General features: G+C 41.0%; 2 protein-coding genes across 7 annotated transcripts in view; one reads left to right on the top strand and one right to left on the bottom strand.

The window, feature by feature from the left end:
- lrch2 (leucine-rich repeats and calponin homology (CH) domain containing 2) overlaps positions 1 to 6,753 on the bottom strand; it is a 35,110-nt gene extending 28,357 nt beyond the window's left edge. For 2 of the 3 annotated variants that reach the window (XR_014922506.1, XM_085470059.1), the window contains exon 1: positions 6,381 to 6,630. Coding sequence is in view for 2 of the 3 variants with exons in the window: in XM_085470059.1 (XP_085326185.1) it covers positions 6,381 to 6,615 (235 nt within the window). In the remaining variant the exon portion in view is untranslated. Of the gene's footprint in view, positions 1 to 6,380; positions 6,631 to 6,650 lie in introns of those variants that run through there. The other variant, XM_085470060.1, reaches the window with a different exon arrangement.
- A 2,577-nt stretch (positions 6,754 to 9,330) lies between these two features.
- On the top strand, positions 9,331 to 18,485 carry LOC146700044 (U2 snRNP-associated SURP motif-containing protein). 4 transcript variants are annotated; one of them, XM_085470057.1, is made up of 25 exons: positions 9,331 to 9,411; positions 10,228 to 10,279; positions 10,518 to 10,602; positions 10,732 to 10,843; positions 11,309 to 11,412; positions 11,550 to 11,617; positions 11,734 to 11,831; positions 11,927 to 11,991; positions 12,072 to 12,237; positions 12,321 to 12,520; positions 12,996 to 13,039; positions 14,478 to 14,582; positions 14,666 to 14,732; positions 14,851 to 15,020; positions 15,112 to 15,274; positions 15,383 to 15,462; positions 15,558 to 15,645; positions 15,743 to 15,871; positions 15,994 to 16,183; positions 16,439 to 16,519; positions 16,596 to 16,659; positions 16,743 to 16,887; positions 17,086 to 17,196; positions 17,867 to 18,039; positions 18,122 to 18,485. In XM_085470057.1, the coding sequence occupies exons 3-25, from the start codon at positions 10,525 to 10,527 to the stop codon at positions 18,234 to 18,236; spliced, it is 2,616 nt and encodes an 871-aa protein (XP_085326183.1). In that variant the 5' UTR covers positions 9,331 to 9,411; positions 10,228 to 10,279; positions 10,518 to 10,524; the 3' UTR covers positions 18,237 to 18,485. The 4 variants fall into 4 exon arrangements, with proteins under 4 accessions (XP_085326183.1, XP_085326182.1, XP_085326181.1 ...); XM_085470056.1 differs by lacking the exon at positions 9,331 to 9,411 and adding an exon at positions 9,461 to 9,588; XM_085470055.1 differs by lacking the exon at positions 9,331 to 9,411 and adding an exon at positions 9,461 to 9,613.
- The last annotated feature ends 2 nt before the right edge of the window (positions 18,486 to 18,487 follow it).

The following is an 18,487-nucleotide window of genomic DNA, read 5'->3' as shown; positions in this document are numbered from 1 at the left end:
ATCTTGTCTTGTGAATTATCTCTGGGTGACAAGATAATTAGAGTGAGGAGCTGCTGCTGCAGAGCTCCAGATAAACAGAAGGCTTTCAATTATTCTGTCCCACATAACCAAAGTGCGCTATCCTTTGCTTGGGAAAACCAAACACTGCTGCGCCTCCATCCCCTCATTATGTGAAATTACATATAGGCACCACTATTTATTAAACAACTGAGCTACAGTATAAAGGTTTTAATGAAACTAAATTCACTTACCTGCTATTAAATGTTACTGTTTAGTATGAAGGATATCGTATCTAGTATTTAAATATGGGAAGTAAGGCCTTTATTCATTCATCCCCAGTGCAATGTAACACCTTCTCTACTTTTACTGAAGGTTGTTATCAGCTATGAAAAGAAACTGACCCGAATTGTATTGAAATGGCCTGATTTACCTGCATTTTAACATTACATACTATATGTTGAACCTTTCGCCCCATTCGGTCAGATTACAAGATAGTTTGAGGAGAACAAAACCGCCTGAAGAATCAGACAAACTGAAGAATCAATAATAAACTAGATATTTGTTCCATATCCTTTATATCAGATGTCAGTGTCCTCCGTGATCTTAGTCATTATCACTACTTGTCGGACATTTGATTGCAGCAGTTATTGTCTGGAGGGATAATTCTTGTTTTTGTTGTTTGTTAATTAATACCAGGGAAAAGAGAAAGTTGCATTTATTACATACATGCCACTAATACATGAAAGCAGATTAGCTTTCTGGTGCTACTAGTCTGATTCCTAATATGGCTTCTCACAATAGCATTTAAACAAAAGTGCCACTAGTTGCAGCAAAACTAGTGACTAGTCAAACTAAAACTAGTCAGTTAAAATGACCAAACGTCCAGACAGTGGTTATAGAAAACTAAGGTCAGATAATATGGATTTAAAGCTCAAGCAGGTTTCCACAGATAGGCTCTGACTGTGTAGTTGTCTATGGGCTCTGACAGCAGTCAGTAAGCAGAAGTGAGAAGCAGACTATGACACAGTCAGCAGCACAAAGGGAAAAGAAGCCAAAGGGTTAAGGGAAGCAGAAATTACCACATGGGGAAAGACTAATGCTGAGGTCACAAGGTATGCACGCTTTCCATTAAGACTAAACTCTGCCTCTCCCTCAGGCTTGGACCTTGATGCTGTAACCCAGCTGCATATAGTCAATTCCCCCATCTCCCTCCACACCCTAATCTGGTCCCACAACTGGGTATTCTGTGTTAGTAGCTGAATCATCTGGGTGATGGGGGAGCTGGGGGGTAGGTGGAGACAGGCTTTATATGCCTGTCTATCTTTTCCCACTTTTCCCTCCTCCAACCTAGGCCACGCACCATCTGCAGCGCACAGTGGGTCTTTAATCCACCTGCTTGCAGCCTCAAGCTCCCACAGAACAAGGCCCGCCAGGCAGAGAAGCACTCCACCAAGGCTCCACGGCACCATCAATCTATTCATTTGTGTTCGTAGTGCAGATGCTGCTTGGATATGTCCTTCCATGACACAGCAAAATGAATACTAATTGCTTTCTTCTGGAGCAAACAGTGAGTCTCTGATCAGCAAGAGACTGATTTTGAAGAGAGGATAAAAATAGCTTTAAGTTGCTATTTAGAAATTCAGCTTGTTATCACTAAGTTATTTGTCTCTAAGCTGCAGGAAAATGAGCCCATCATACTCTATTTACTGTATTCTGTCAATAATGCCGCAGGATTCAGTTTAATGAAAACATGGAAGGTACATGTCAAGGTGTCAAGGAGATGATTAATTGGGGTTAATTAATTTTCACCCTGCAGCAGATGTGCCACAGCCACTATGGCTGTCAGGATTTGGGTGTGGTCCGGTGCTGCGGGTTGGACCGTGCAGAGTGCTCTTTGTGAGATTTGGCCTTAGAGATCGGGTAGTCTCTTGATCAGCTGCGTTTGTTCAGCTACTGTGCAGGGGTTGTCCGTGAGAGCTTGTAATCACCGTCAGGCACTAACGCGGTCCAATTGATCCATGAACCGCATCCTTTGATCTCTGCCCAATCCAGATGCTTCAGGATTGGGCAGAGACATGCTTCAGCAGCACCCGGTGTTGACAGACACACAGACACATTAATATGCGAAAACATTAATATAGATATAGATGCTATAGATGTGCAGAAACGGCTTCTTTCCCTGGACCATTTGGTCTGTAAACAAACACTATCCCCCTACACCGCATCCCTGTCCACCCACCTACCAATCTGAGCCATGGTCTTAGTAACCCTCATCACTCAGGCCACTCACAAGGACTCTACTCAGACCAAGTCCTTTGCAACCTGATCTGTAATGTGTGCCTTTCCCTTGTTTTGTATATATTTCTCCTGTTTGTTAGTTATTCCTGCTGCCTTACTATTTTTATTTACAGTAAAGGGCTATTCTATTCTATTCTATTCTATTCTATGATCATAGGATTTTCAGACATATAATAGTATTTGATTTTTGTTCAAACTATTTATTATACATTTAGCGCCTAAGATATTAACCCCAACATTAATTTTTCACTGAGTCTATTACACCAGAAATTAATTGAATGAAATTAAATCACATGTCAAGCATTTGATTCATGTTCCTATTTTTAAATGAAGAAGCAGACACTCTGGTTGTGTCACACTACACAAATTTGGACACTACAAATGTCTGATTGGAAAATTCAGACATGCCACATTGTTCCTGTTAAATTCTAACACATCCTACTTTGAGACGACACTAAAATAGTCACACTCTGTTATATGACACACACATTTCTAATTTACTGTGGTTATACCTTCATTTGTTGAGCTTTTTGTCACGCACGTACGCCACGCAGATAAAGCCTAGCTGCGAACTAAAAGAAAAATTCTGTGAACATGTCCTTGGTGCCTTTTTAAAATGTGAATGTTACTTCTGTTGAACGTGTTTGTAACTCCAGTGCTTTTTAAGCTGTTGCTTCACAGAAAAGAATCAATTAGAGACCACCGTTTCATTTTCTGATCATTTTACATTCAAGTCTAAATGTTTAACAGTGGCATCATTAATATACAGACCTGCGTCTATAACCCAGTCTAGGCGTGGGTGAGTAAAGGCCTTTATCTCTGATATTTTTCAAAGACTACCTTCAACTAAAGGAAACTAACAATTTTCTCAAAAAGGGATTTAAAGGAAAATTTTATGTTGTGTCTCATATATAAGACATAATTATGGGACGACTCTGTTGCCCGAAGCGCTTGCTGTTCTGCACAGGCTTTCAGGAGAGACAGAGGATGTTTGATTTAACAGAGCACAGAGAATGAGCAGCACTTTTAAAACCTTTGGGGGGGTCAGCCTGCTTGAACTTTAATGAGCTGTGGCGCTTTCAGTATTTACACTGGTTGATTATTAAGGCAGAGAATGTTTGCTTGATACTTGTGTCCTTGTGGAGGCCGTCCTTGAAGAGTTTAACTTATAAGGAATGCAGCAGCACCTTGTGAGATTTACTGTGCACACAAAGTCCCACAAAATCGAATAAAGAATGCCCAAGTTGCATTTTGGCCCCCTGTTTCAAGGACTTCCAGTATCTTAGTGGGCTTTTTGGTTTGTTCTTGGCTGTCAAATTATCTCTTTTTGTGACAAAAACTGCATTACACACCTTTTTTCACTTACCTCTTCATTTTGGCCATTAAATATTAGATCAAACTATTAGTGGATGACGGAGTAATTAGCCAGACAGTGACGTGTTTATAGTGTGATGACAGATTAGGTGCGATCTTCAATTGTGGCACAGCCATTAAAAATGGAAGATAAAACCACACACTAAATCTAATGCATGTATTGTTGATTAAACCATAAATGAGTCATCATGGTCTCCAAGAAACCCCAATTTGAAATGTCTTTATTAGCATTTTTCCTGAGAAGTCACAGAAACAGCTGGTGTAAACTTGGCTGAATATCTGACAATAACGCACACCTGTGAAGGTACGGTGAAGGCACCTCGCGGCGGTGGGGTAATGGCAGGTAGAGGCATGCTGGGGTTATGAACCAGATAGATGCACTAACCCGCATGCACTTCTACACAAGTTCGGGGCAGCATTCTCAGCGCTTTCCCTGTGGGAAAACAACCCGACTGGAGACAAACTAGCAGCAGCACACTGCAAACGGACACCCTCGTGTGATGTCCGCTCCCTTTTTGGTTGCTGCTTAGCCGTCAGATGAATCCGTTCGCTTTCTAAGAGCAGCAACGCAATGTTATCGAAATAGCTTATCACGAGACATATCAAGAGCCGCCACTTCTTTTTTTAAACGCCTTTCAGTTTTCAGGTGTAACAAATAATGTAGCTTAACAAGCTGGGTCTTAGTTTACAGAGCTGGCACTGTTCAGTGAGGACTGAAAGCTGCAGCAAAGACTTATAAGAAAAGATGCATTAAAGTTAACTTTAAATTGCATCTGATTTTGACTGAGCCAGCAAAAATGACACCGTTTCTATATGCAGCAGAGATTGCAATTGATGTAAAGGGTAGCGCCGTGAGGTGTTGATCTCTCTTCGCACATCTGAAAGTGACACTTCCCTTCTGGCACACCTTTAATTTGACAGAGTGAAATGAAGGCGTGAGATACAAGTGCGAGGCGTGCAGCATTTACAGCACCTGAATTGCACTGGCACAGAAATATAAACCTTCCCACCTCTTCGAGTTATCATCGCTGTTATAATGAGCACTCCAGATAATAGAAGCTGTTTCTAAATTTAAAACGCAAATAAATAAATAAATAAAACTCTTGGCAGATGTTTTGACTGAAGTTCAATGGAGCAAAGCTGACTAGTAGAAGAGCAGATCATTACAAAGACGGCCTAACAGTCTGTAAATAGTTCACCCCAAACTTCCTGTTTTGCGGTTTGTCACGAAACATGACTGGCAATCTGTGTAAAACAAAAAGGCCCTGAGCTCCTCTGGGTTATTAATGGTGTGTATTGTTATAAGTCCTGTTTATTCTGGAGAATTAGCACATATGACTATCAAATGAGCAAATTTCCATAGATCTGGGTGGACAAGCCCACTCACAAAACGATTACTAACGACTAAGAACAGCAGAGCAGCATGTAAGAAAATAGTTGAATTATAGCTTAGTACTGGAAGACATGTCTGCTTGTTCAGCAAACCTTTCACCTCCTACCAAGCCCACAACTGATTTTCAGTGGCTGGAGCCCTGTGCATATCGTGCTTTTTGCTTTATTTTTGATTCAGTAATTAAACAAGTCACTTTCAGGTGTGCTCAAAGAAGACTGTCTAGATGTGAAGAGGTTCTGAAATCTTGGAGTAGAAAATTTTAACACCCTGGGGGTACGGGTAAGGGTAAGAGCGGCACATGATGACAGATTAACACCAGATGGTCTATGGACACATCAGAGGAGGAGACTATCATTTCTGAGATTTGGCATCTTCCACATGCTCATGTTAATGCTTGGAAATGATAAATAGCAAGCCAGTATTACCAAAATTACCAAATGTGTGCAAAAAGATGAATATATGTATGTCTACCCTAATTAAACGCACAGCCACTGAAGTCAGGCCATTCCCAATAAAACTTATGTATGTATGACCTCACACTGATAACACAGACTGCTGAAAAACGTGACACTAATACTGACCCACTAACTACGGTTAAGGGTGACCCAGAAAAAGATCGCCCAATAAAGACATGGGTTAAAACAGGAATCAGCCTACACGTGAAACCAAAAGTAAACCCGTGTCTTCCTCCTGTCTGGTACATTACAAGCTACACTATATGGGCATATACAGCCAAGCAACCAAAGGGGCGTGAGGCTGCCAGCAAGTACCCTGCATCTTTTGTCTGATTGTGCCGAATATGAAAAAAGCCGCGCGCGTGTGTGTGCCACATGTTCATCACAAATGATATTCATTGAGCAAGAATCACACTCTTCGTTGCCGCAGTCTTCATTCGTGTAGTGCTCCAGCTGCCCCGTGCCGAATCAGCTGCAGCTTGGTGTGCAAACCACTGCACAGCACCTACTTGGGTGCGCCTGCCGTCTCATTCATGTGTCTCGGGGGGCGGGGGGGGACTGAAAGCTACTGGCGTCGACCAACACAACAGCGCACTAAACTACAGATATACGAGCCCCGGTGGACAGTAATTACAAGCAGGATGTAGCAAATGTGCATTTACAGAAGTCCGCGGAGTACACGGTATACTCCTATAAATAATGTCACGTTATCATAATCCTACACGTTATTGCGCCTTTATCCACAAAATCGAGATAAAATCCATGCACAATGCGGACATGCTGCATTCATCCACGAGTACGTGTTTTCTGTTGGTTTACGTTTTGTTTCCTGTAGTCCTCACGCGTGCACACCAACCCACCTGCTTGTGTTGTATCGGTGAGATCGTAGCTCATCCCCGGGTACTCCCTCAGCTTCCTGCCGCTCAGGTTCAGTATCCCCGAGCACACGGCATCCTCCAGAGCCCGGTCCAGGCTTCGGGCCGTGTGGTGCTGCTGCTGGAACGGTGTGATGCCCGGGCTCCAGTGAGGTCCGGTGGGATAGTGATGGCTTTGTAGAGCGGTGACAGCTCCCACGCCTCCCTGACTGGACGCCATTTTTTAAAAGAAAAAGAAAAAAAGAAAAGAAAAAGAAAAAAAAGAAATTACTCTTACAATAATAACAGCGCACAGCGGCAGTTTCTCCGCCCATGCGCATACACGGTACATTCCCAGCACGGACGCTAGGGGATGGGCTTCTGAGGTATTGGTGCTGCTGCTGCTACTACTGCTGCTGCTGGTGATGATGATGATGATGAGGGGATATGGTGGCCATTTTGGGCTTTTAACCCTTTTTTCTCTCCATCTGGTAATAAACACCTTTTAACAGGAGACCCAGAATGACACAGGGGGCACAAGCATAGCACATTAATTGGTGCACTGTAGATAGTTATTTAAAAAATGTTTAGCGTATAAAGGTTTATTATAACATTGAAATAAAACATATATAATCTAACATGTTTCTATAGTACAGCTCTCATCACATTCACTGGATATCGCTAATCATTTACTGCTTTACTGCTCCTGGTTGTCTGAACAGTGAGTCAAATAATTATCCTCTTCAGTCATTGTGAAAACTTCTCCACCATCATACCCGGGTCCTAATGGGGCATTCCACTATCCCAGTAATGTCACAGAATGGTGCTAAAGTAAACTGAAGGTTATCCAAAACAACCCTCATGTGCCATCCATCTATCTATCCATCTATCCATCTATCCATCTATCTATCTATCTATCTATCTATCTATCTATCTATCTATCTATCTATGGCAAAATGTGTCTCACCATACGTTGTTGTTGTTGCACTGTTTGCAGTTTGAGCATGGCACATTGTACCATACGTTTTTCTTTTAAACTTTGGATCTTGAAACTGTATATTATCAATATATTTATATATGTATTTATCATAGCAACAAGATATCATAGGTTGAATGTAGTTCTTTTAATCTGCCCTGTTCTAATGAGGCTAGTAGTCTCTCTAAAACCTAATTAGCTATTGCAGACATAATACTTTTAAAATGACCAAAACAAGCAGAAGTGGTGTTAGCTAATGACAACAGGAAAACAGAAAGATGTGTATTTTAATAAAAGTTTCCACTTTTTGTATGTTGACATGCAGCTCATGAAGGCAGCGGATTATGACCTGAAACTTTTTAATCTAAGGTAGAGATAGGAAATAGACGACAGCAGGTGTGTGTGGACATTTACTATACTGCTTCATTTTCCATTTAATATCACATAAGGTTTCAGTTAAACTGTGTATTGTGATGTTCATTAATCAAAACTATTCTCTATACATGTACCACGTGTGTAAAACTAGTGGCCTTACAGCTGCAGCCTTTTTTTCAAATACAATATTTTTGAGGTGTTTCAGTCAAGTTTTTAAAGTACTTTTGAATTTTTTTTTAATTATTATTATTTCTTCAAACCACTGGCTTTGGGGACTCTGTTATACTTGTGCTTTTAGATCTCACAGTAGCCTTTGACACATTAGATCATAACATTTAACATCATGTTGGCAGAGGTCCTGCCTTTACTGGTTCAAGTCATACCTACCTGACAGATATTTTTCTGTCTCACTTGGTAAGTTTTGTTCATCTCCCTCCCATGTGGTGTACCTCAAGGATCCATCCTTGGACCCCTTTCTTTTATTTATTTGATGTGCTCTCATTTAACAAACACAATGTCTCATTTCATTTTTATGTAGATGACTGTCAGATTCACGAACCAGTTTTTACCGACCTTGGGGTAAAAATATGCATAAATCTTAAAATTGACAAAATAAATACAGTTTTCATCTCAGGCAATTCTCTAAACTTGTGTCTTTTATCACTTTTGTGAGTTAGAGAGTTTTACACGTATTTGTGACCACTCACCTTGATTACCGTAATGCACTTTTTGTTGGTATTGATCAGGCCTCATTATTGTGCCTACTAATAGTCCAAAAACCCAGCTTGTCTGCTGACAGGGACACCTAAACATGAACATATTTCCTTGGGTCTTGCCTCTTTACGTTGATTGTCTGTCCATTTAAGAATTAATTAAAAAAATATTTAGCTGCCTAGCTCCTTCCTACCTGGCAGACCTTCAACACATATACACTCCTCAAAGTGGACAACAAGGACCAGTCACTCCTTGTCTGAAAAAACACCAGGGGGACAAGCTTTTGCTGGTGTGGCTCCCAAATTGCCACGACAGCAACGTTGCCCCTCCATATTAGGCTGGACCTAACACTTGAGTTTTAAATCACGTTTAAAAACACACACTTTCTTCAAGGCATTTTAGGAGTAGTATCAGAGTTGGCTTCTAATCAGTTTTAGTCAGTTATTTGATTAGTTTTAATTTTTTTTAATGTATTTTTAATTTTAATTTATTGTACATCTTTTCTTTGTAGTTTGTAGTATGTTTTATTTATTTTTCCTTTTTGTTTAATATGTGGTTATTGTTTTTTATGGCTATCCTTTGGTAACTATGTTTTAAAGTCTATAAATAAAGTTGGATTGGACTGGATAATAATGGGTACAAATGATCATGAAAACAAGTAAGCCAAGGTCCACCAATTGCTTTGCAGCTTGATGATCGGGGCACGTTTTGAATTTATTATAATTATTTTATATACCTTAATATTTTCCATCACACGTGTCACATATAATCAGTAATTGATTCGGACTGTCTTTTGTCCACTGGTGTTCAAAAGTGCTTTAAATCAGCCTCTTGCACTTTAATAAATAAAGGGGTCTCTCTCTCTCTCTCTCTTTGTTTAAACCCCAAACTGACATTTATGAGATTTATGAAAACCCCACAGCCGGTGACCACCACAAACCTGGACGTGAGGAGGCAAAACTGTAGCAGCAGGTAGATGAAAGAAAGAGAAGTCTCCGTAATGAGTGGAGTATGAGCGCACAGAGATACGGACTCCTTTAATTAAGCTGCGGACCGAGCAGAGAAGAGCAGGCGTCCTCTCACAGGAGCTCCACTCGTTTCGTGCTAGCACGATGTGATAAAAAACCACTTGTCAGTCGCAAACAAATGGTGAAGCAATAGCTTAACACACGTTGTAAGTTGCGGTTATATCGGGTTGTGTGCATGCACTGTGGTTTAAACGCTGTCCTGCGCGGTCAGTCGGCGCTTTTGCGGCGTTTCAGAACAACATAAAGAGACAGTTATGTTAGCTAGCTAAGAGTGTCTGAGCTCTGTGTGAGTGTTAGCACTGAGGGAGGTGTTTGCGATTATGAAAGATGCAAATGTGTCCGAGTTACTGAACTGTTGGGGTCATAGGTTGACAGAGGAAATATAAGCTCTAGCATTATTCATGTGAAGGTTAAGGGTGGGCTAGCTCTTTATTCGTTAGCTAACATTAGCAAAGTGGAATGGTAGCCTGTGTGTTGTCCAGGCCTTTTAAACACGTTTATTTGCTCCAGATGGACCTGACCAGCTTCTCTGTTTAAGTAGTGCATGTTTATTGTTCAAAAAGCCTCTTAGTTTAATGCACTTCATCTTCTTGGCTTTAACTATCAAACTTAAGGGTTGTAAACACTCCAGTGTCCACCCCCCTGGTACCATAGGTTAGCACTGTGTGTGGTTATTGATGAGTAGCACTAGTTTTTTCTAAGCCTGTGTGTTGTTTATTTTATTTGGCGATTAATACTCTGTGTTTTTCTCCTTTAATAGTCTGTATCCAATATCTTACCAAAGAAAGGATGCCATAAGTGACACTAAATCGGTAAGATGACTCAACAGAAGACAGAGATTTCTATTGCTTTGCCCTTCAGTGCATGTCTGCTGCTGTGGGCTCTTCCTCCCACTGGATCAGGGAGCTCTCTTTAAGATTTACTGTTATTATCAAAGCATGAAAATGCTACAAGAAAGTGCTAGCTCTACAATTGCTTCTGTGCTACCAATTGAAAGGCATTTTAACATGAACTTTTCCACCCTTGTGTATTATTATGTACTGCTTGCAGCTTGAGCATGGCAGATAGAAAGGGGAAACCAGCAGCTCCACTGAAAACACTCACAAAGAAGGAACAAGAGGAGCTCAAAAAAAAGGTGCAGGGGGTTTGCGATGTAACATTTAGATACGATGGAGAGTGTTTTTTGAATGTTTGGCGGAAATAAAACCTTATTAAGATCATATGGTAATGAATTAATACAAATAGTGTTTCCTTGTATGTCTAGGAGGAAGAAAAAGCAGCAGAGGTGTTTGAAGAATTTCTGGCTTCATTTGAGACCAGCGAGAAAAGCAGAGTGAAAACTTTTGTCCGTGGAGGTATTGTGAATGCGACTAAAGGTGAGCAGCGAGGGTTTTCACAAGCATCATGATGTGATTTAGCGACATTGCAGTTATGTTCCTTTTGTTCAGCAGTGGGATGTCAGGACCAAGCCTGATTTCAAGTTGCATGTTTAAAATACTAATAATAATAATAATGAACTGAGTGCCTGACTCAGCAGTGAAATAGTTCACCATCTTCATTTTTAAGGGCCACATGTTTGTTATGGTTTAATAAAATTCAGAGACTCTGTGAACTCTGGGAGAACTGGACTATAGGATTACTTATAGTTGAACATAGTTGCTCAACGTATTGTTATATGAACAGACATCTCATTTAGTTCACTTGTGAGTGAGTTTATATGAATTGTTTTTGGAACCAGTGCCACTTTCTGTCCGAATGGTGTTCAGGGTCAAGTCATAACAATGAAAGCGTTTACATAAATAAGCCGGATCAGTATTCGAGGGTTGTCTTAATCTTTGCAGAGGAGGAAGCAGCAGAGGTCAAGAAAAGTAAGCTCTACCAACCTGCTACCAAGTTTGTCCACGTGTCCCAGCATGTCTCACCGTCAGCTGAAAGCAAAAAGTCTGTAAGTTTATTCATTTTTTTTATTTTGGATCAAATGCATAATATCTGATTAAGTATTAATGTAAAAATACAGTCCTATTAGCCTTAGCTTTCAGTGTTTGAACGTTTTTAATAACCAGCTGTTTGTTTGTTTGATAGACCTTTAAAAAAAAGGCAGAAGAGAAAAAGAAGAGTAATCTCGAACTATTCAAGGAAGAACTTAAGCTGTAAGTTGATTTTGTTTTTTAATTTATTTTTCAAAAATGTGCTAGAAATCATGTTTCTGTGAAATATGTTTATCTTCTTGGGACATGTAAATCTGTTTTCATGTGTGGGGATACAGAATACAAGAAGAGCGTGAGGAGAGACATAAAAGGAAGAAAACTGACTCCGGTGGAGGACATTATGGAGATCTGGACACGCCTTTATCAGGACGATCAAGTAAAACCCCTCCTTTGATATTACTGTTGTTGTTAGTTGAATCAATTTGGTAACCTTTAAATTGACCTAACATCAAGCCCTTTTTCACCCTACAGCGTTATATGATGACCTGACAGTGCCAACCACCACTAATCTCTACATTAACTGCATAAGTCCAAAGGTAAAGGTCCACACAGACTTGCATAGGTTCAACATATTGCTCACGTACGACCCTCGCTTTAAATTTCTACTACTTTTCAGATGAATGAAGAAATGCTCTGTAAAGAGTTTTGCAAGTATGGTCCCCTGGCCAGTGTGAAGATTATGTGGCCCCGAACAGACGAGGAGCGCTGCAGAACCTCTAACAGAGCATTCGTGGCCTTCATGACACGGAAAGATGCGGAGAGAGCCTTGGCTGCACTAGATGGTACAGGTGACTCTTAAAAATACCCCTGTTATATATCACAGCTGTTTTTCTCACAGCACAATGAAATATGGTTTGCTTTGTAGGTAAAGTGATTATGGGGTTTGAGATGAAGCTGGGATGGGGCAAACCAGCTCGCATCCCACCTCAGCCACTCTACACGCCGGTGGGAGTGAGAGTCACACCGCCGCCGCCGTCCGGTCTGCCTTTCAATGCTCAGCCCAGGGATCGCTTCCGCAATGACTTCACCAAGCCGCTGGGCATGTCTAAAAAAGAGCTTGACAAGGTAAAATCTCATCCACAAGTAATTGGTGTTAACTGCATTTGTATGGTGATGTAATGAATTAGGAATAAGAGTGTGACAATTAAAGGAAAACTGTTTCTTTAAAGACCTGCAGATTTATCAGTATTACTATTATTATTATTATTATTTTATTATTATTATTATTATTTACTTATTTATTGTGGAAAGGCCTGCTGTTGATCTAAGTTTGGAAACTATAGCTAGTGACCAAGTCAGGGTAAATGTGTGCTTTGAAAAGTTATTTGTCACAGTTATTTACTCGAATCAGCTCAGCTTGTATAGATTGTGTAGTATTTTACAATAGTTCATTGGAGTCCTACAGCTGTGTCACCCTATCTCTTTTCACTGACCGTTAATACTGTCACCGTTTTCTATGCTGTATGTATCCTGCAGTGTTTCATCTGTACAAGTGCTCACGTTTTAACGTTTTCACTATTTGGTTTGACTTCACAAACAGACTCTGTCCGAAGCCGTAGTCAAAGTGGTTATCCCAACCGAAAGGTATACACACTCTTCTTACTATGACTGCCCAGCTGTTGTAACACAAGTGTTATAAGCGAGAGGCTGTGGTGCACTGTTCTTTTATCCAGATGTGTTGTTTGTGGCAGGAAGTCTCAGGTCTTAGGGCTGTTAGAAATACACTTGGCATCCCACAGTTGTTTTACAGTTGCTGTAAGTGGGTGGATACTTTGACATCTGCAACTTGTTGGAGGTGTGATTCTGCCCGTGATGATAAAAATCTCAATTTGGTCACCTTCCCCTCTCCTTGGGAAGCAGTAAACCATTTCCAGCAGAGCTGCTGTTTTTAGAAGGCTACATGCTCAGGCGTGCTCTGACCATTTGCAGTTAGTGAAGACTGTTGTTGTGGCCAAAAAACACAGTTGCCTCATCAGTGCGCTGCACAGTTCCCCCCCCCCAGCCCCCCCGCCTTCTGTAGATTGAGCGACACTGGAAGCAGTCCAGAGCTACAGAGCAACCTCGAAAGGGGTAGATGGGCCAATTTTACATTAAGCCTGGTGTTTGCTTTTTAAGGGCAGAGTTGCAGAACTTTTGGATAATTCCTCACACATGTCAAATGTCATGGCTTGAGGTTTACATGCAATTCTTGTTTCAGTTTATTAAAAATCCATCAAAACTCATCTTGTTCCCACCATGTCATTCAGTTGTCAGCTATTTTTCTGTTAAATACTTAATTGCAATTGTTGTAAATATCCGTTGGTATCTGTATTTTAAACCCTGGATTTCCCATGGGTAGGCTGAGACACTGCAGACGATACAGCTAGAAGGCATGTTGATTTTTCTCAAGTCAGATGTCAGTAGAGTAGTACTTTTGTCATAAATCAAGCCAGCAGCTCCTTCAGGCCATAGTAGAGTAATATGTGAGTGTAACTATAGTGGCAGACATAACTGCATGAACACAGTCTACACTGATCAAGTTCAAACAGGTTTCAGGTCTGCAGCCCCAATCCAAAGTAACCACTGGATACATCTTTTTCAGACATTTTAGACAGCAAGATTTTTACAGGATGTCATAAATTTGGCAACCCTGACAACTAAAACACAGTAATAAATTACTGTTTTTTTCTTCTCAAAGCCTTGCATGAGTCAAATATAGCAAGACCTCAGGATTCTTGCATATTTGGCATCTTGAAGCTTCATGATTAATGTTAAACTTTGGATTGGGGCTTTGCAACGTGAGCCATGAAAAGTTATTGTGATTGTGTCATTTCTTCTCCATTCTTACATTCAGTTATCGGGAAAAAAGACAGGCCCACACGTGTGGTTTTCCTATTATATTTGGGCATGCATAAGCACAGTATATCTTGATTATTTAGTCTGCCAATAATATTCATGGGCCTTTTACTGTTAGAGATGCTTGAGTGTGCATTATGAGTTTTAATCTTAAACCTGGCTCTGATGCGCCTCTCTGTCCCCACAGGAATCTGTTATTCCTTATTCACAGGATGATAGAGTTTGTGGTGCGTGAAGGTCCAGTGTTTGAAGCCATAATCATGAATAAAGAGAAAAACAACCCACATTACAGGTATGTTTGCAGCACTTGGGCCCGTGTTGGTGTTAAGTTGAGAGAAAATTGCATCGTGTTTGATTTATCTGTTATTGTCTCAGATTCCTTTTTGACAACAAAAGCCAAGATCATGTGTACTATCGCTGGAAGCTTTTCTCCATTCTTCAGGTATTCTGTTTCTGCAAAACCTTGTTTCTGAACAGTTACCGGAAGTAACGGGGTCATGTGGATTTAAATCATCTTTTCTTTTTTTTTAAAATTTGTCTGGTTTTCATCCGTACCTCAGGGAGAGTCCCCAACAGAGTGGAGGACGACAGATTTTCGCATGTTCCGCGGAGGCTCTTTGTGGAGACCACCTTCTTTAAACAGCTACTCTCAGAGAAGTGAAGAAAGGCAAGAGGAAGAAGATGATGTTTCCCATGAGGAGGAGGTGAAGAAAGGGCAACTCCGAGCCGAGTAAGTCATCTAGCGGTCACGGCGACATTTATTTACGCTTGTAACTTCAGTTAAACTGAACGAACATGACTCTTCTGTAAACATCTTTCAGGCACAGACAGAGGCTGGAGATGTTGCTTAAGGAGCTCGCTGCTGGGAGAGAAGACATTGCCAATGCCATGATGTTCTGTCTTGACCGAGCGGACGCAGCAGAGGAAGTAGTGGGACATGTCTCCGATTCCTTCTCCTCGCTCCAGACGTCCCTTCAGAAGAAGGCAGTTTGCTTCCATATATCTTTATATAAAACACGTGTTACACAGAAGCTCTGTAAAGCTACAATAACCAGGTCATATTGAACTTTTCTGTCCACTTCAATCTCACAGATCGCCAGATTGTACCTTGTGTCAGACATCTTGCACAATTCATGTGCCAAAGTAGCCGGTGCCTCGTATTACCGGAAATAGTAAGAGACTTTCCCTAAGTTTGGCCTGAGCACTCTGATCGCATTTTATTTCAGCTTTGTCTGACCATCTTAAAGTTTTCCCCTCATCTTTCCAGTTTTGAAGCAAAGCTGCCACAGATCTTTGGAGATCTTAACGCAGCGCACAAAAACATACAAGCCAGGCTGCAGGCTGAGCTGTTTAAGGTAATCATGGAATCCGCTTGCTTTTCGCACAAGGACATTTACTAAAAATAGGACAACAAAACATTTTCATGTGCATATTATCTCTTTCTCTCCACAGCAAAAGGTCATGAGTTGTTTTCGAGCTTGGGAGGACTGGGCCATTTACCCACAGCCTTATCTAATCCACCTTCAGAATATCTTTCTCGGCTTTGCCAAAGCAGGGGAGGAGCTAGCAGAGATGGCAGAGGTTAGCTGAATTACTCCCCTTATTACTGCCTGTTGGTGATGCCATTTCAACAATATAGGCTCCCCTTCTTGTTGAAAAGTAAATGAACCTCGACATAAATGCATTTCCATGTCTCTTCGTAGGAAGTATCCTGTGATATTGACGGTGCACCAATGGACAGCACACCTATAGATGGCATACCTTTGGACAGAGCTCCTGTGGATGACTTGGATGGCTGCCCTATGGGCTGGGACCCTCTGGATGGAGTCCCTGTTGATGACATAGACGGTGTTCCCTTAGGGGTCACCGCTGATGACATTGATGGGATGCCTTGTGAGTCCACAGCATATTAATAGTGTTCTTTTTTTTTTTTTTTTTTAAACCAAAAAAGTCAATAATCCACCCAGCTCATACATCAAAACACTGACGTCCTGAGTAACGAGTGCGCATCTCGATCTCAGCAGGAACAGATTTGTGCTGTATTTCTCAGTCATTAAAGAGCAAAGTCACTGTTATCACGATCTAACTGGAAGCCTTTCAAGGATGACCTGTCCTCGTCCTAACCTTGTGGCTGTTTTATCTCCCCAGTGGATGAAGGCAGTGTTCCTGTCTCAAGTGTGCCTTTATCTAAGTGGGAGAAGACTACTGATACTGGGGTGTTTTCTCAAGGTAAGACTTGTCAGGATGTTACTGTATCATCAATCTGCCCAGATCATCGTGCTTATTGTTCTCTTATCTCTCATAGCAAAGACTGAATCTAAGTGGGACACTGTGGTGGAGCGAGACAGCGGCGATGAAGCAAACGTGAGGTAAGGCCCGAGTGTCTCGCCTCCTGTGTACATTTATTTAAAAAAAGAGACTGCAGTCAAATGGATCTCATGCCTGTCAACAGTGGCAACTCGCAAGAGGAAGACTCGGAGAGTGACAGCAGTGCCGATTCCTCCAGTCTATCAAACTATGACAGTGCGGTTTTTCAAAGCTCGCTCAGAAGTTTTCAGATGTCTGAGAGCAAAAGGAAAAGGCTGAGAGAGCTAGAGGCAAGTGAAAAGTTGTTCAAAAGCATCTTTGTATGAGTTAGATTTGCTGAAAACTGTGTACCTTTAGTTCTTATTTAAAAAAAAAAACTAAAAAAAAACATGCCTGATGGTGAGTACCACCATCAGGCATGTTGGACAATAAGTCAGATTGTAGTTGGTAAATGTTCAGAACTGATTTGCTTTCTCACTATAACACAGGTAAAGGTTATGAAGATCCAAGATGAGCTGGAGTCTGGCAAAAGGCAGAGGAAGTCTGGAATGAGCTTACAGCAACAAGTGGAGCACTACAGAAACAAACTGCTACAAAAGGTGGGTTGATGAGCCACTTGAATTAGTATAGCTTTAAAATTACATTGCACTGTGTTTTACCTGTGGAGGAATAAAAGGTGCTCAGATTTTCTCCCCAAGAGCCCCACTTTAAGCAAAATACAAGTCACTCATGTATAATAGAAGCACATCCTCTAATAATGAACAGTGTAGTGGGAAAAAAAAAGAAACAAAATTAGTTCAAATTGGTCAGTACAGTTAAAATAATGATTTAGTGGCAGAGTTGTAAATGTTTGTCAATATTGCACCATCTACTGGTAAGGAACTGTAGCTGCAGTTTATTTTAACCTAGGTGCTGTTGGTTCTTGTTTGTGCACAATTTGCTTTGTGTGGCACGGTTCATATTCACTACTAGAAATGTTGCTCTGTTGGGTATGTTATGTGTGGAGATCTCAAGAGGGGGGGAAAAAAAACTTGCAGAATTTGCTGGACTTGTGTTCTAATGTAGCAGCTTCATTGCATTTAAATAATTCTGCATTTTATTGCTTTTGCCCATGGACCAAAAAAGATGACAAAGAGGTTTAAAAAAAAAAAAAAAAAAAAAATTACTTGTTATAGAACCTGCTAGAAAGAAACTCCCATTAAACCTGACTGAGCTGATTAGGGAATTGGATAACTACAAATTAACAGGGATGTTTTTACTGTCCTGTAGGAGTTTGAAAAAGATGAAGAGAAGAATGAGAGATCAACATCAAAATCCAAGGAGAGGTCCAAGGACGACAGGAGGAGCAAAGAAAGGAGCAGAAAAAATGACGATGGGGATAGAAGACGTAGTAATGACCCTGGACACCAGGCCCGAAAATCAAGGAGCATCTCTCCTTTAAAGTAAGTCAACTGATGCTTTTGCAGTAGCATCCATCCTGAGTGTTATCTTTAAAGTCAGTATTTTATCTTCTGTTTTGTTCAGGTCTCCCAAACGATCCAAACGTTCCCGATCACCATCTCCGGACCACAAGGCAGGCAAATCCAGGTCACGGTCACCCCGTGGCTCACACAAGAAAGCAAAGAAGAGCAAACATTGACTCAGCTCTGCAGTGCGTGCTCCTGTCCACAAAGTAACACAGTGCACTTCTGCAGCGCTCTTTCAAACAGACCAACCCGTCTGCTCTGTCATAACTAAAACACTCCATGCAAGATTCAGTACACTTTTATATGATGAAGAATGAACACTGTAATTATATTTATTTTTGTTTTAATGTTTGGTTTAAAACAAACAAAAGTCGCTGTAAAGTTCGGACACTAAATAAATCACCTTTGGTGATGGAAGCGTGTG

The sequence above is a fragment of the Copadichromis virginalis genome, linkage group LG10, assembly GCF_057382275.1.
Source record: "Copadichromis virginalis isolate Kocher_CV1m ecotype Utaka linkage group LG10, C_Virginalis_male_GT1.1, whole genome shotgun sequence".
In the NCBI taxonomy this organism is placed as follows: Eukaryota; Metazoa; Chordata; class Actinopteri; order Cichliformes; family Cichlidae; genus Copadichromis; species Copadichromis virginalis.
The sequence above is the reverse complement of the archived record's forward strand: the minus strand, read 5'-3'. Positions and strand labels throughout refer to the sequence as shown.

Bases quoted from the DNA above. Each gene is read 5' to 3' on its own strand.
- LOC146700044 (XM_085470057.1), top strand. From the start codon at position 10,525: ATGGCAGATAGAAAGGGGAAACCAGCAGCTCCACTGAAAACACTCACA. The intron at 15,646-15,742 runs GTAATCATGGAA...TTCTCTCCACAG, and splicing joins TGCAGGCTGAGCTGTTTAAG to CAAAAGGTCATGAGTTGTTT. The intron at 16,520-16,595 runs GTAAGACTTGTC...TATCTCTCATAG, and splicing joins TACTGGGGTGTTTTCTCAAG to CAAAGACTGAATCTAAGTGG.